Consider the following 17,992-nt stretch of genomic DNA (forward strand, 5'->3'; position numbering starts at 1 on the left):
GAAAGGGAGCGTGGGAAGCGTTCTCAAAGATGGGAGGTGTTATTATGTTTAAAAAAAGTATTGGGTTTGTTTTCTATTAACACAAGGGGTAGACAAGGATATCATGGTGGATACTCTCTAAGAAGATGAATTTTTACTTATTATTAAACTTGTTGTCTAACGATTATTGTCAGAAACACACTCAACCGTCCAAACCCAAAGAATGGACTTTGAGGCACGAAGAACAGTGAAAGTGAGACTTTTTAATAATGGTTTTGCAAGATTGGGTGTTTGATGGGCAGGCATACTTGGGAAGTCACAACAGGTAATTTGTCTCTTACACACACGTTTCTCCCCCAGTTCCTCATTGGTTGAGTACTGTGGGGTGACAATATTCCTGAATGTCACCTAAGTTTCATTATCCCCCTTATAAGGTTATCCCCCATCCCCTTCTCCACTTGAGTTTTGATTTCCCAGTAATGCAACTTTCCTCCCTTTAATGGGCTGAACCCTCCTCTATGTTCTGTTTGCTTATTGTGACCTTCTAAGTGCATGAGCCCTGAGGTTTAGCAGGCTGGCTGCCAGTACTTAGGCTTATCATTTCTTGAAAATGGAGCATTTAAAATGTTTTCTCACAATTATCTAAAAAACTAATTAACTACTGAGTAGACTGAGAAAAGAGCAACATGGCTATCTGTAAGCAGTGGATGGCCACTCAAACAGTGTGTTGTCAGAAACATTAAGTGGGTTTTTGCATTTTACCTTTAACTGTGAGAATGTTTTAAAAATCTAGCTTCCATAGTATTTGTTGCTTCTTGGGGTGTCATGGAGATACAAAGTTTCATCAGAAAGAAGCCCAAAGTAGTCTTTTGGGGGTTTTTTCTATTTTTTTTCATTGTACTTTAGGTTCTGGGGTACATGTGCAGATCATGCAGGATTGTTGCATAGGTACACGCATGGCAATGTGGTTTGCTGCCTCCATCCCCCCGTCATCTACATCTGGCATTTCTCCCCATGTTATCCCTCCCCAACCTCCCCACTCCCCCAGCTGTCCCTCCCTTGGCCCCCCCGCCAACAGACTCCAGTTGAATAATTGTTATAGCAGATCTGGAGCCACTGGAAAAATTGAACCCAGTTGATTGTCTTATCTGAGGCTAAGATGCACAATTCCAAATATCCCCCACATCTACACTGCTACAACAGCAAAGCTATTGATAAATTCCTAATATGTCTCCTCTCATGTGAGAAGAGTCAGAGGAATTAGGGAGTGGCAGACCACTATGCTTATTTCAGCAGATCATTTTCTAACGACAGTTGAAATGCTGATTTTGAGTGTGATTAGGACACTTTAATTAGGTGATATAAACAGGAAGGAAACATAATGGCTCCTGTAAGGACCAGGCACTCTCCAGTCAGCATTCTTGTTTGCAAACAGCTAGAAGAGAAAAAGAAATTGTCTTTCTTCCAACTATTGAAGAAAAGTCCTAGGTTTCTTCGGGACTGGATCAACTTGAATCACATGCCCATTGCCAAGCAACTAATTTGGCCAGGGGACTGCTATGGGATAACTGTTTTAGACCTGGATTGTTGCCTAACCCTGAGCCAATCCCCGTAGCAAAGAGAATGATATTTTAATGATCGGCCTAAGCCAATCAAGTTCCACACCATGAAATCTGAGATTGGGTTACGACTGCTCCACAACAGGACATGATCTTACTTCTGCCCGTCCATGGATTAGAAGCTTAAATGTCTGCCTGCATTATCTGAAACACATTTAAGTACAAGACCAGACCATCCCCCTAGCTCTGTTAAGTGGGGAGTAATTTTTATTTCCAAATTAGAAAATGCATCCAAAATAGTGTTTCAAGTACCAAAGAAGAACACTAACATCCCAGGTACTTCTACATTTGTACTAACTCCATGCATCTTTACCCATTGGCATCAGCTTAATTTTATCTGTACTTTCTGCACCACTAAGAAGTCCCCAGGGGCTGAGAGGAAATTTCAAGAGCTTCTGTATAGTCATTGTTGCTAGGAAACAACATCCTAAGTATCCAGGCTTTCAGCTCTGAGACGCTGTGTGAAGTCACTGGTTCATAAAGGAAAACCTTTGGTAAAATAGGTTGTTTAGGTATGAGCAAACAGATGTGCTCTCTCTGTGGCAAAATGTTCTTGTGTAACCTTTGAATAATAGTGTATTTCAAGGCCAGTATTCTTTCCTTTATATCTAACTGTCATTATTGCTCCCATGAGAGCTCAAGCTTCTACTTGAAAAGGAATAAGCGGGCCAGGCGTGGTGGCTCATGCCTGTAATCCCAGCACTTTGGGAGGCTGAGGAGGGCAGACCACGAGGTCAGGAGTTTGAGACCACCCTGGCCAACATGGTGAAACCCCGTCTCTATTAAGAATACAAAAATTACCCAGGCATGATGGCACGTTCCTGTAATCCCAGCAACTCAGGAGACTGAGGCTGGAGAATCACTTGAACCTGGGAGGCAGAGGTTGCAGTGAGCCGAGATCATGCCACTGCACTCCAGCCTGGGAGACAACAAGACTCCATCTTAAAGAAAAGAAATGAAAAGAAGTAGGCATTCTTTCCCCTCATCTCCCAAATCATCTGTAATTATCTCAGTGCCTTGAACACTAAGCCTAATTGGTTTTAGTTAAACAAAGTACATGCGAGCTTGGAAATAAAGACCCAGACCACTGACTGTATAAATTGTTAAATGCTATTAAAATTTGCATTGATCAGTAGTCATAGTCCAGCTTTTTTATTTTGTGTAGTATTGACGTGCTCTGCTGCTCTTCAGAAGTGGGAGATAATGTGACGTGCTGTCGTGACTCACCCTTCTCCCCACCTCAACCCCAAACAGCAAACCATCGTTGATGCTCAACTAACTGGTGCTTACATGTTTCTCACCTAGGATCTTATAATTCAAAGAACAGCTTGAGGTTGTAATCCATCACTTCTGTCACCTTAGTTAACTCAGTAAGCCTAAAATTAATACGCAGCTTTTTCCATTTCCTTGGTGTCCAGACTTACCTGTAAGGCCCCTGTGAAAAGAATTGTCTTCATGAGGGAATTGGGCTCAAGTATATACCAGATAGGTCCCTCTGTCGGGTTATCAGTTTGGGACCATAAACTCAAAATTCTAAGCAGCAGACAATATTAACTTATTTATTCAAAAATATGTATTGAATCTTTACTATAAACAGAATCTGTTCTAGGCATCAGGGATTTTTTTAAATGAATAAAAGAAGGCCCTTTTTTTCAAAGAGCTTATAATGAGTAATAAAGAAGACGAAGAGTAGAGATAAGCACAAAGCTATAGAAACAGTTGAAATATTCTGCATCATATGTTCAGTACTGTATAACTGACTGGATCCTATCTGGGAAGCAGAAACCACTCAAGGTTTTTTAAAAATGAAAGTTAACAGAGACTTTGTTACAAAGGTTGGAAGGGCTAAAAAAGCAGAAGGGAGAAGAAGAGTGCTAAAGAAGCAAGATGTCAGAGGCTGCTAACACCCCTGCAGTAGAGCACAAGTTTGAATCGGATGTGATCCTATGAGAGACGTTGTCTTAGTTTTTTGTGGCAGTGCCAAAGGAGAGGCGACTTCTTCTTCAATTGCCCTGGCAGCAGTTGCCAGAAACTGAGGCACTACCACACTGCAAGAGCCAGGAGCAGGAAGCTTCTTTCTCCCTTCCACCTTCTAATCTTCAGCTAGTTCTTCCTAGGGGAAGCATCTAACATGAATCCAGAGAGGCAGGAAGCCCAGCCCCAGCAGCACGGAAAGTAGAGCATAGAAAGTGGGCTATGCAACATAGAAATATCAAGTGAATGACTGGCATGGGTTACAATAGAGGTTTTAATGAAAAGCTCTGGCAGTCACAATACTGGACCAAATAGTTCTTCCCTAGAAGAGAAAGAAGGTATATCAATCCAGTGTCTGTTGCAGATATCAAGATAATTTAGCATGTATGTAATCTCTTTTGAGAAAGCTAACTGTATTTCCCAGATTCTCTTGAAACTGAAGTTGTAGCTATAATTTAGTTTCCTGGATAGAAAGAATCAAATCATGTCAGAGGGTGTGTTTGAAGCATCCATTCTGTCTGTGCAAAATCATACCTCATAGATGGCTCTGGAACCTAGAATTCTAGTTGTAGCTTTCTGTGGTCCTGGAGTCAATGTGGTTGCTGTAGGAACCTGATTACCAGCTTTCTGATTGTGATGATCAGTCCCTTTGAAGGGCCAATCTGCACCGTGGTTCTGGGAGTCACTGCTAGTGGCTCAGCCTAGAATCTACTACTTCAGTCTTTCGATTGCAAGCAGAAATGATGAGAATCAGTCCTTGACCTCAAGAAGCTCAGAGCCTAGTGGGGGAAAGACAGATAAGCCAGGTAAAATTCAACATGGCTCTGTGCTTTCTTCGAGGCATGTGTATAATGGAGTTTGTAAAAGTCAATTAGGAGCAGGAAAATCTGTGACTAGTGGCCATAGGAGTCTACCTACAGCTCTCCCTACACTCAATCCTGGTTACCTAATTAATTTACTTTTCTTGGCCCAGGTTTTCCTTTGCATACTGAAATTATTGAGGATTTTGTAGTGTTTGTATGGATTCAGCTTTGCCAAAGTTTGTTTTCTTGCTAAGATTGAGTTGCTTATTGGGTAAATTTCATGAATTAAATTACAATTTCCCATTGACATTATCCAGCCTTTATGTCATTCTCTTTATATGGTATTTACCCTATATGTTACTCCTGCCGGTCAGGCCTGGTCTATGCATCTGGCCAAATCCTCTGAGAAGTTTGCTCCCTTGGGTCAATAGTTTGCTCAGACTGCCATTAGACCATGAGATTCTGAAAAGTAAGGCCACATCTAACCACCCATATATCCTTCATGCCTAGGATGGTGTTTGATACATAGTAGGCACTACAAACAGGTGTATTGCAATGTCTAGTATATTTTCCATTGATTTGCTTGCCAGTTTAGAGAATTAGGTATGTTTGATGCCATCTCTAAGAACGAAGTATTGTTCTGTGCTTCATCAGGGATCCTGATGAATATCTAGAAACATAAGAGACTGAATCCAGAGAAGTTGTCTGTGGCAGAGAAGAGTCAGCAAAAACTTCATGTTAGAGCACTCAGGAAGGGAAAGTAAGCACACCAGCATCACTGATGGGCAAGTCTGAAGCTAACGTGAAAGCTGTGTTCTATCAGCCCTGTTCTTTACTGCCTTCCTGAAAATGCGTCATCCAGGATCACAAACTAATGACAGGCATAATGAAGTCAAAAGCTGTAGGTAAATCCAAGCTTTAATTGGGACAAGAGCAAAGGTTCCTATTCAGGCTTTGATCTATAAATAGTATTTCTCTCCACAGAGTCTCTAGATACTGGTGATACTGGTTTACAACTCCCTCCTTAACAGATATTCAGTATAATTATTCTATGTTGCTAACTCAAAGCAAAACCATGTGTAATCTAGCTCAGAATAGGTTATTCATTTGTGAAATGTGAGACATTTAACAAGAACCTAACCAAATGAAAGACCACTCCAGCCCCATATAAAGGTGAGCAAAGGATATTAGATACGCTACTAAAATCCATGCCTAGATGAGTTAGACAAGAAGAGAGCTTTAAATTTGGACTGTATTGTCTTGGCTCCTTAAAGGATTTTTTAAAACTAAATTGCACTTATTTTGATTCCATCTATCTTTCTGAAAAAATTCACCCTTCACGCCCTCTTCCTGAATGGATTTTGCTGAGGCATTTTTCATCACATTTAAAAAAAAAAAAAGTCCATGGGAGAAATTTCTCTCAGTCTTGGCATCAGCACTTCCCCTTCTTCCAAGCTAATTGGTTTGTTTTTATCTCATGGGCATCGTGAATTCTTTAACTTATCTGATTTTTGTGTTACTTGATAGAAAAGCAATTTTATGTCTCTGAGGAGAGACAGGTCTGGGTGGTGCTGGCAGCTCATTTCCTCCTCCCTGGAAGTGAGCAGACTCAGCAGATCTGAGTTAACTTGACAGATACAGAAGCTGGTCCAAGCCGCTGAGTTCCTAAGGTTACCCCACACAATAAAAATGTAAAATGTACAGCATTGCAAGGCAGGATTCCTTTCTACTAAAATATGGGCCACAGTGTACCCAGGCTACCTGATGAGCCTAAGCCATGGGATAATGAGAATTTGGAAAATAATTGGTGATCCATTACCTCCCTGTATTAGTTTGTTCTCACACTGCTGTAAAGAACTACCTGAGACTAGATAATTTATGAAAAAAAGAGGTTTAATTGACTCACAGTTCCACAGGCTATACAGAGACTGGGAGGCCTCAGGAAACTTACAATCATGGTAGAAGGTGAAGGGTAAGCAAACACGTCTTACCATGGTGCAGCAGGAGAAAGCAAGAGAGAGAGCAAAGGGGGAGGTGCCACACATATACTTTTAAAACATCAGATCCCATTTAAACTCACTAACAGGAGAACAGCAGGGGAAAAATCCACTCCCGTGACCCAATCACCTCCCACCATGCCCCTCCTCCCACATGTGGGGATTACAATTAGAGATGAGATTTGGGTGGAGACACAGAGCCAAATCATACCACTCCCTGCTTGTAAATTTTTTTTTCTTAATAAACCCCATTCTAGATCTTCTGGAGGTGGGTATTTGAAATCTCATTGCCCACATGTAGAAAAAGCATGGGATGCTAGGATTTCCTTCTTTGTAATTTAATTTTTAGTTAATTTACTCACGTGATTCAAAACTCAAAATATATTAAAAGTTTAGCATGAAAATTTCCCTTTCATCCTTATCATCCATCTTCCTAGTGCCCCCCCGACCGCAAAGGAAATTGTTATTATGTTGTTGTCTGTCCCTCCAGACTTTCTCATATTCATACAAGTATATGCAAATATGTTTTTGTTTTTCCCATATTTTTTCCTCACATATTAGCATGTTGCAAAATTGTTCTGAGCTTTGACTTTTTTTAATTAAAAACAAATATTCGAGAGTTTTTTAATATTGTTTGTAAGAACTTCCTTGTTCTTCTTTATGTCATTATCATAGTGCATTGATGTGCTATAATTTATAATTTAGTTAACCACTCTTCTATTAAAGGATGTATTAGTCCATTTTCACGCTGCTGATAAAGACATACCCAATACCAGGAAACTTACAAAAGAAAGAGGTTTAATTGGATTTACAGTTCCACATGGCCAGGACAGCTTCACCACCATGGCAAAAGGCAAGGAGGAATAAGTCACATCTTACATGGATGGCAGCAGGCAAAGTTAGAGAGAATGAGAGCCAAGTGAAATGAGTTTCCCCTTATTAAACCACCAGATCTCATGAGACTTATTCACTATCAAAAGAACAGTATGGGGAAAACCACCCTATTCAATTATCTCCCACCGGGTCCTTCCCACAACATGAGGGAATTACGAGAGTATAATTCAAGATGAGATTTGGGTGGGGACACAGAGCCAAACTATCTCAGGGGACATTTATGTTGTTTCAAATATTTTGCTATTACAACAGTATTTTAATAAATAATCCTGTACACAAATTCTTCACAATTGTGCAATTCAGTCTATAAAACAAATTTCTAGAAGGAAATTTGCAGAAATTTACTTTGTTAATTTCTAGAAATTTTTATAGTTATATTTTCTAGATACATCTACAATTTATTTAAGATTTACAATAGTTCATAGCATGAAAGAGTGGTCCAAACTACTTTTTCCGGTAATTCCACAGCCATGATTTCTTAAAATAGGAGTTGCTTGGTGAAAGGATGTATACATTTATACTTTTGATAGCTGAAGCAAACTGCATTCCATTTGGGTTATAACAAATTATATCCTCATCAGCAACGTGAGAGTAGCTGCATCCCCACATGCTCAGCAAAATATGTTATTGCTTTGTGGATTTTTTTCAAGTTATAAGGTAAAAAGGGGTATCTTGATAGAGTTTTAATTTTAATTTCCATTTCTCTGATTATAATTGAGTTGGGGCAATTTTACCTTTTCAACGAACTCTCCATTCATATCCTTTTACTATATTCTTATTAGGTTTATTTGTGATTTTCTTTTTTGTTGTTTGTAGAATCTTTTTATATATTAATAACAATCCTTGTCTTAATTATGAACTGCAATTATTTTTATCTCTTACTTACTTTTGATTCTGTTTATAGATTTTTGTTGCCACACTTTTTTAATGTAGCTGAATGTGTTAATTTTTTAATGACTTATGAATTATTTGTTAGAGTTAGAAAGGCCTCATCCATGCCAGTAGTACAAAAGAATTCTCCCATTTTTTTACATTATAAGCATAGTTATATTTTCTAGATAGATCTATAATTTATTTGAGATTTACAATAGTTTATGGCATGAAACAGGGGTCCAAACTGATTTTTCAAGTAATTCCTTGGCCAACATGATTTCTTAAACTATCTTTTTCCCGATTATTTGAGATACCACTTTTATTATATTCTAAATTTTCCTATGTATTTGGCACTACGACTGAATTTTCTATTGTGATCCATTGGTCTTTCTTTCATTTCTGGCACTGGAATCACACTCTTGTAATTAATGAGGTTGTATAATGTTTTACTACCTGGTAGGGCTAGTTGCCCCTTATTTCTACTATTTTGGGGGGTGGGCACAGAGTCCCCCTCTGTTGCCCAGGTTGGAGTGCAGTGGTGCAATCTGGGCTCACTGCAACCTCTGCCTCCCGGGTTCAAGCGATTCTCCTCCCTCAGCCTCCTGAGTAGCTGGGATTACAGGGGACTGCCACCTGCACAGCTAATTTTTTTGTATATTTAGGTGAGAAGGGGTTTCACCATGTTGGCCAGGCTGGTTTTGAACTCCTGACCTCAAGTGATCTGCCCATCTCAACCTCCCAAAGTGCCAGGATTACAGGCATAACCCACCATACCTGGCTTATTTCTACTATTTTTTAGAATTTTCTTGGGTTTGTTTATTTTAACTTTCGAGTCATTTAGTCTAGTTCCCAAAACAAAAATCCTATCGGTATTATGAGGCAATACCATTAAATTGTGAAACTTATGATGTCGAGTTTTCCTATTCAAAAATATGCTATGCCTTTTATTTGTTCAAGGCTTCTTTTGTGCCCTTCAAAATGTATTTTAAATGTTGCTTCATATGTGTTTTGCATATTTCTGACCAAGTTTACTACTGGATAACTTTGTCTCTATTATTAAGTGGGCCTTTTCATCTATTACATGTTATAAGATATTGTTTTACATATTAAAGTTATCAATTTCTGTATAGTAATTTATACCCCATTACCCTACCAAATTCTTACTGTTTGTAATAGTTCTTCAGTTAATTCTTTGGAGTTTACTGAATACACAATTGCCTAATTTGCAAATCCTGATAGTTTAACCAGCAGCTTTCCAACTCTGTACCTCAACTTTCTTTCTGTGGTCTAATGTCTTGGTTAGTATTTGCAATGTTAAATAATAACAATGGTAGTAGACACTCTAATCTTCTTCTTACATTTCACACGAATGTTTTTCTGTTTCCACGCTAAACATGATGCTGGCGGTGGGACCAAGAAAGATATACCTTAACCATGTTAAGGAAATACCTTCTCATATTTGTTGAATAATATTGCTTTGTTAAAAGAACTGGTGTTGAAAGTTATCAAATGCTATTTTGGTATCTGTATAAATAAACACATGGGTTTCTTTCTCCATAGATTTGTTACTATAATGAAGTATATCACTAGATTTTCTAATTTGAAACTTAGAATAAACCATATTGATTACGCTTTATTATTTCAAGTACTGCTGGATTTTATTTGCTAATATGTTCTGCTTACTTTATGAAAATAATTTAGAAATTTTCATTCTTAGCCTATGCTTTGAAACTGTTTAAGTAGCAATAGAATTATCAGTTCTTAAATATTTGTTTGTTTGTAGGGATGAAATCAAGCTGTTTTGATTTTCTGTGCCTCCTGATTTGGGCTTTAAAAATGCTTTCTTCTGAGAAAATTATCCATTTCATCCACATTTTCAAATTGATTTGCATGTAATTGAGTAAAGTAGTCATGATTCTTTACAGTTCTTCTGTTTTTAAGGTGGATTCCCTTATCTGTCCTGATTCATCTGTTTGATTAGAGTCTTCTGTAGAAGAGTTTCCTTAAGCAGGTATCTAGATGGTATTTCCTCTGAATCTTTATATAATCTTCTCCGGAAAGAAGTGGTATTTTGGCAGCGAGTAGTACTTTCAGGTCTCAGAGTTGCTGTCCTTTATGCCTATATTCTAGATGTTCTGTGGATGTCATTCTATAATCTTTTCTTTCCACATTGTATATGAGAAGTTCAATACTTTTTCCTTTGAAAACAACTTGTACTTTCTGTCTGGAAGATTATAAGACTGTTATTACACCCTTGGAGTTTAGGAATGATATTGGGATGACCTGATATAATGAGCTTGTCAATCTGCAAAATGACTTCTTTAGTAAGCTCTGGGGAATTTGTGTTTTCTTTTTGTTTATTATGGCTCCTCCTCTATATAACTCTCTTCTTTCAGAAATGCCTACTATTCATATATTAGATCTCCTAGATGAGTCCTTCAAAGCTTTTATAGTTTCTTCATGCTTTCCAAATATCTATAAAATTGCGTTCCAAGCCACAAATTTTGGCCTCATCAGTGGCCATTTTCTCTTCAATTTATCTAAGACAGTTTGTATATTAACCCCAGAACTTAATATAAAAGAAAATAGATATGTAAATAGATATATAAGATAATTATGGATAATAATAAAGTGCTATAAAAAACATTTTTAAAAAGTAAAAAAAAAAATGAGTTTTAGAATAAAAAGTTGTTTTTGCTCTAATTAGATATCTGTAAGTGTTCCTATATTTTTACCAAGAGTGAGGAATGAAGAGTTCAAGCTATTATTTGCTTCCTCCCCAGTTCTTTTCACTAGATGACACCTAATCTAGTTGTTCTGTTTGTTTTCCTTCTCGGAGGCTAGTGGGTTCCCTGCATACATTGTTATTTTTTTCTTGCATTTTCTTTGGGGTTTGGGCCCAACTGCCAGGTCACCTTAAAAGAAAACAAAGTTCTAGATGGAAAGCATGGTGAGCTCCAGGCAGAAGTTGTCATCACCTGCTGATGCACCAGGAGGTAGTGTCTCTCTCTATCTCTCTCTCTTTCTCTCTCTCTCTCTCTCTCTTTCTCTCCCCCCTTCTCTCTTTCTCTTTCTCTTTCAGTTACCCAAACTTCCTTTTCTTCTCTTTTTTTTTTCAATAGATTTAGGGGTTTTTACTTACATGGATGAATTATGTAGTGGTGAAGTCTGGGTTATTGGTGTATCCATTACCCAAATAGTGATTTTTTTTAATCCCTTACCCCCCTCCCAGCCTCCCACTTTGGAGTCTCCAACATTCCTTATACCACTCTCTATGCCTTTGCCTATCCATAGCTTAGCTCTCACTTATAAATGAGAACATGCAATATTTGGTTTTCTGCTCCTGAGTTACTTCATATAGGATAACGGCCTCCAGCTCCATCCAAGTTGCTGCAAAAGACATTATTTTGTTCTTGTTTATGGTTGAGTAGTATTCCATGGTGTATATATGCCACATTTTTCTTACACATTCATCAGTTGGTGGACACTTAGGTTGGCTCCATATATTTGCAATTGTAAATTGTGTTGTGATAAATGTATGCATGCAGTCTTTCTTATATGATGACTTTGAGTAGATACCCAGTAGTGGGATTGCTAAATCGAATTGTATTTTTAAAAAGTCAAAAAACAATAGAAGTTTGAAAAGAAAACGTTTATGCTCTGTTGGTGGGAATGTAAATTAGCACAACATCTATGGAAAACAGTATGGTGATTTCCCAGCCCACCTTTTTAACTTTCCCACATCCCCTTAAAGCACTGAAATGACAGAAGTTCCTCCAGTCACACAGGTGGTAACACCCTTCCTTCTTTAGTAGGCCCAAGAGCCCCTGCACCCAGCTATCTTCTTTGATCCCACTGTTCTAATCCCCACCCAAGGACTCCATGCCACCAGTCCCTAGGTTCTCTCTAGCTGCTAAGGAGGCAAAAATCCCATGATGCCATTGTCCACTGCATCCAGACAGGGCTGAGAACTCACACCAGATAATACTTCCTGCTGGGCTTAGGAGAGGAAACCCATCGTTGAATTGAAATTGGAAAGGAGGGAATCTTGGTTGAACCTTAGCTGTCATATTGCCACTAACCATTTCAACTTAGAAAGGAGTTTCATATTCCAGTATTCTAGAATCCATGAGTGGGATCCATGATCTCCTGAAATTGTCATTGATTTCTATCTATCTGTCTATTTCTATCTATCTATATTTTTCTGTGGATTTTATTGGCAGGTTTTTATCAGTTTCTGAAAGAGATGTTTAGAATCAGTATTACAGAATCATACCCAAACTTGGTTTAAATCTCCAATATGTCAATTAGTTCCATGTAGGTTATTCTAAGTCCAATAGAACAGAAAGTATCCATCTTTCAGACACTGGTGATTATATCTGGAAGTAAGTATCTTCTATTTCTGTGTCTACACTTGGGTCATTGTAGAATGGATTACTGGATATGGAAGATTGCCCTTTGGAAAGAGGGCAAGTTCCTAGACCTAGAAGGAGAAAGAGAAATAAAATAAGCTGAAGCATATTACAATAAACAATAACCGCATAGAGCTGCAAATGGTAACAAATATAAAACAGTTGTGAGTTTAATGAGTTCAGGAATAAGAATTCAAAAAAGAACTTTCTGAAGAGAAGTTAGAAAAGTTTAAAGCAGTAAAGTTAAGACAGCTTTGTTTTTCTTTTTAAAAGTGGGGAGAGGAGTGGGGAAGAATAGCTTAAAATGTCTTATATTCTTGCAAGGACAAGTTGACCCTTTGGCACCTGGCATTAAACTTCTAAATATCAAATATATTACTTTTTATCTCTTGAAAAGGCATGACTGGCTTTAATCAAAAGTAGGTCAGCATGATGTCCACTACAAAGAGCTTTATATGGTTACCTTTGAAACACTAGCCCTAGCAATTGTAATGGAAAAAAGATTTTATGCATTTTTATTTGAGGTGAACATAAATAGAAAATGAATTTAGAAAGATCTTCTTTGACTGTAACTTGTAGAAAGAAAAAAATACAGTCTTAAAATATGTCTTAAATTATTTTTAGATTTTTAAATATATCTGTGCATTCCTTTTATGCAAGTTACTCTTATACATAATGATAAGACCACCAGCTAGACCAGTGCCAGATAGGAGAAGAGTGGAAAGAGGAAGAGATTAGGCCATCAACACAGGGCCTTCATACTCAAGACCTGATGCTAGATCCTTCTATTACAATCTACAGTTCCCTAAACACTCCTCTAAATTAACCAAAGCTCATTCTCATAAGTACAAAGGTATAAAAAGCATTATCAAGAATTTATATGGTCCTAAGACTTTTACCCATATAGTGGAGCTTATGTCCACTAAAGCCAGATGCATCCATTTTCTCAATGCAGCTACTACTAAATCATCAGAAATGGCACTCCACATGAGACCTGCATACCACCCTAATTTAAGGCAATGCCACCTTACCACTCTTTTGCTGGGAATTTTTCCTCTAGCTCCCAGGTGGTCTTCAAAATGATTTCCTGAACTGTATTTAACCATGCTGTGTTTCTTGATTTCAGATGGCTATACCACTGATGACATTGAGTTTTACTGGAATGGAGGAGAGGGGGCAGTAACTGGTGTTAATAAAATTGAGCTTCCTCAGTTTTCTATTGTTGACTACAAGATGGTGTCTAAGAAGGTGGAGTTCACAACAGGTGAGGATGTTTCTCCCAAAATGTCCTAGGGTTGCTGTGAAAGGAAGAAGATGATTCCAACCAAATGATGGTCTGATTACTTGTCTTTTGTTTTTCAACTCAGGAGCATATCCACGACTGTCACTAAGTTTTCGCCTAAAGAGAAACATTGGTTACTTCATTTTGCAAACCTACATGCCTTCTACACTGATCACAATTCTGTCCTGGGTGTCTTTTTGGATCAACTATGATGCATCTGCAGCCAGAGTCGCACTAGGTAATGTATTCGCAGCACTGCAGAGAGCTAACAGGTTTTACTTTCAAACAAATAACCAATATCAGAAATTATAGGCAAGGGCTCTCTTATAGCAAGCCAAAGAATTAGATTACCATAAGAGTCCCTGAATATAAAACATCTAAGTGTAGGCATATCTACAATGACTATTCTATAATGTACTGTCTTTTTAGCAATTTACCAAAACAAACAAAAATCTTGGAATATATCTAGCACTACTTAAGTGTCTCATGGAATAAATTTTTAAATTCTCAATACACTAATTTTTGCTAACTTTGGGATAACTTCCCCTTTAATCCCTGCTTTTAAAAGTGAAGAACAGGCTGGGCGCGGTGGCTCACGCCTGTAATCCCAGCACTTTGGGAGGCCGAGGCGGGTGGATCACGAGGTCAAGAGATCGAGACCATCCTGGTCAACGTGGTGAAACCCCGTCTCTACTAACAATACAGAAAATTAGCTGGGCGTGGTGGCGCGTGCCTGTAATCCCAGCTACTCAGGAGGCTGAGGCAGGAGAATTGCCTGAACCCAGGAGGCGGAGGTTGCGGTGAGCCGAGATCGCGCCATTGCACTCCAGCCTGGGTAACGAGAGCGAAATTCCGTCTTAAAAAAAAAAAAAAAAAAAAAAAAAAACATATACAATGCACTATTTTCAAATGAATTTAGGAAATGCTAAACCTTGTGACTAATAACAAGCTGTCACTTGCTGAGAAATACTATCCTTTAAATACTAACTAAAATTAAATCGTATTAAGCTGAGTCTCCTTTAAATGGAGCTTATTACACTTGAATAAGACACAGACAATCATCAGCTATATTAATAATCTGTGATCAAGACAGAATAAAAATGATTTCCATCTTGGGGGAGCAAAATTTAGAACTAATCCTGCCATGGTTAAGTAATTGCTGAAAGCTGAAAGGCTATATTTGAGACTTTAAGGATTCCTTGGAAGGTTAGAACGTGTTCTCAGCCCCTTGTCAATCTTTGAACAGTCTAAGATCAAAGAAAGCAAACAAATAATAGTATCATACATATGAATCTGCACATATTACTTGAACATGAATGGTGTTATGTCTATATGCTACACTTACGAAAAAACAGTGGATGATGTCCACAGCAGAGAATAATAACTAACAAGTTTATGAATTGTGGTTCTCTTTACTCTTCTATCCTCAAAGCTAACACTATTTTGATTGGAGATATTAAATATGTCAGCATATAAAGGTGCTTGTTTAAGCTATTCTTTGGACTGTAAAACCTGAGATATTTTAAAACACACGTAATTTAAAATGGCATTCATTTACTAACACTTTTTGCTTAAAAATATAAAACAAGGAGTAGAAGAAGAAATGCAATTGGTGATTTTGTAAGTGACTCATTCATTTCTGTGAAGCACATTAGCTAGAGTTATATTAGGTGAAATTTAAAGGTTTTTTCAAAGAAGTAAGAAAGACCACTCATTATGTCATTTTATGTCAGTCCAGCACAGTAGAATTTATTACTGATCTAAACCACTTTAATTTTTTGATGGTAGTCCTGACCTCCTACTTGATCTGCTCTTCTAAAAGTTGAATAGTCAAAACTGGGAATATACGTCTAGAATAATCTGATTAGCAAATGAATGCAAAACTATCTTTTCCCTTCATTTCAGTTTGCTACCCTCCATTCCCTTTGGAAGTTTTCCTTTGTCTTTACTATCCATTTCACACTTTCTGACTTTATTTTTAAGAGTTGCTATCAAATTTTAGATTTTGCCTTTTCATCTCGTTGCTTATTTTAAATGCTATTGTGGAACATCACTGTGCTTTTTTGACCCTAGCTGGGTAACCTAAAACAAAATAACTAATCTCAGAATTTCTGTTTACCCAGTTATAAAATGAGAATAATACACACTCCCTATCATTTTCAGGTTGCTATGACAGCCATATAAGGATAACTTATAACTGCAAGTGTTAAAACTGTACAACACCATACAAATGTATAGTATTAGTATTGTAGCACAAATATCTACACTAGATTCCAACTTCTTTTTCACTGTTGCTTTTCACAATTATGACTTCATCAGCAGCAGCAACACAAAATATTTACTATACAGCCACACAAATATTATACTATTAAGAATGCTACATTTAACAAAGTAAATAAAACAAAATCTGCCTTTTATGAGCTTACAGTCTTAAACTTCTTTAACAAATCCAAGATCAATTTTTTAAGAAGTTGTTTTCTGACATCAGGGAACTAATTTGTCCTAGGTTCTAGAACCAAGAAAATAGAGAATATTTGAAATAACGAAGCAACAAGACTGGAATAAAAGTAAAATATACATACATCAAGTACTTGACACAAATTATGAAACTGCTCATGTTTCTTCTTTTGGTGATGTTTTGCTATGAATGACAATTATTTTCAAATGCAATACTGAACTTGGGTATCCTGTAGATTCATGGAATGAAGTAGATCTCAAACTAGTCACCAGCTTTCAATTTGGTAGAGCTGCTATAGGGATTAGTGTCACAAAGACAGATTTAGGAGCACAATGAATGAGATGCTGTGAAAAGGAAGAAGGAAGATGTGGCCACGTAACAAAGTGAGAGACATTCGATGGGATTTCGATCTGCTTTTCCATCTGCTTTTCTTTTTATTTTGTGCAACTAAAAAAAAAATGTTTTCAACCCTTCATTAACTACACATTCTATTTTATGATTCATTAATGTACTATGTAGGGAGGCTAATGCCTTGTCTTTCAAAATATCTGCCCTTTTTGCCCAGTGGTTTATCATGCTTCTGTGATCACTCAGGGACACCAATAAGGAAATAGCATCTGCCCTCTCAATCTTGAAAAAGGAACTCAATAGTGGTGCCCTCAACTAAGCATTGTCTTTCTCTTTCACAGGAATCACGACAGTGCTTACAATGACAACCATCAGCACCCACCTCAGGGAGACCCTGCCAAAGATCCCTTATGTCAAAGCGATTGATATTTATCTCATGGGTTGCTTTGTGTTTGTGTTCCTGGCTCTGCTGGAGTATGCCTTTGTAAATTACATCTTCTTTGGGAAAGGCCCTCAGAAAAAGGGAGCTAGCAAACAAGACCAGAGTGCCAATGAGAAGAACAAACTGGAGATGAATAAAGTCCAGGTAAGACATTAAATATTCCTAAATATATTCTTGGTAAATTTATCAGCAGCATGATGCCCGGGCTCTCATAATTTAAAAACAATTAATAAAATATTATTTGATCTTTAATAACACACAACCAAGCCTTCATTGTACATATTCGGGGACTGAGGAATGAAGAAGTTAGATTGAGGGTTATACTGATTGATAATATACCCTGGAACTCAACCCCAAGTCCATTATAATTTATTCTAAACTAGTTGTAAAAGTATATGTAAAATAATAATGCTAGATTTGCATGGTAAGTAAATGAGAGAATATACTCTGAACTGCTAAATGCAGATGAGGTGATGTAGCACAGTGGTTATAACCATAGACTGAAATTAAACTGCCTGGTTTTGATTTTCACCTACTAACTTTGCAGCTTCAGCCAAATCAACCTATTTTAAGTCTTTATCTAACCTTTTCTTTCAGTGTCCCCATCCATAAAATGGAGATTATGATAGTATATCTATCTCACAGAGTTGTTATAAGAGCTGAGTTTTTTTCATTGGTACATTTTATAACCTGTGGTCTCATTGGATGGAACTAAATTTAAATTAATGATCTGTTCAGTTTTTAAAAACATCTCTGTAGCCTCTACCTCTGAGCCATTTTCACTGAAATCAGTTTACCATTAAGTACATGGAAATGTGTATCTACCACAAATTGTTTTAAGATAGCACACAGGGTGACAACTCAAGTATTTGTTCATGTAGGCACTGTTCTAGGCCTTTGAGATGCTGATG

General features: G+C 37.4%; 1 protein-coding gene across 3 annotated transcripts in view; it reads left to right on the forward strand.

The window, feature by feature from the left end:
- GABRB1 (gamma-aminobutyric acid type A receptor subunit beta1) overlaps positions 1-17,992 on the forward strand; it is a 438,325-nt gene that overhangs the window by 395,351 nt on the left and 24,982 nt on the right. For all 3 annotated transcript variants that reach the window (XM_064366790.1, XM_064366794.1, XM_064366788.1), the window contains exons 6-8: positions 13,678-13,815; positions 13,919-14,071; positions 16,981-17,225. In XM_064366790.1, coding sequence (XP_064222860.1) covers positions 13,678-13,815; positions 13,919-14,071; positions 16,981-17,225 — 536 coding nt within the window. The remainder of the gene's footprint in view (positions 1-13,677; positions 13,816-13,918; positions 14,072-16,980; positions 17,226-17,992) is intronic.

The sequence above is a fragment of the Aotus nancymaae genome, unplaced genomic scaffold (assembly GCF_030222135.1).
Source record: "Aotus nancymaae isolate 86718 unplaced genomic scaffold, 86718_ANA_hifiasm-v0.15.2.pri h1tg000006l, whole genome shotgun sequence".
Classification (NCBI taxonomy): domain Eukaryota; kingdom Metazoa; phylum Chordata; class Mammalia; order Primates; family Aotidae; genus Aotus; species Aotus nancymaae.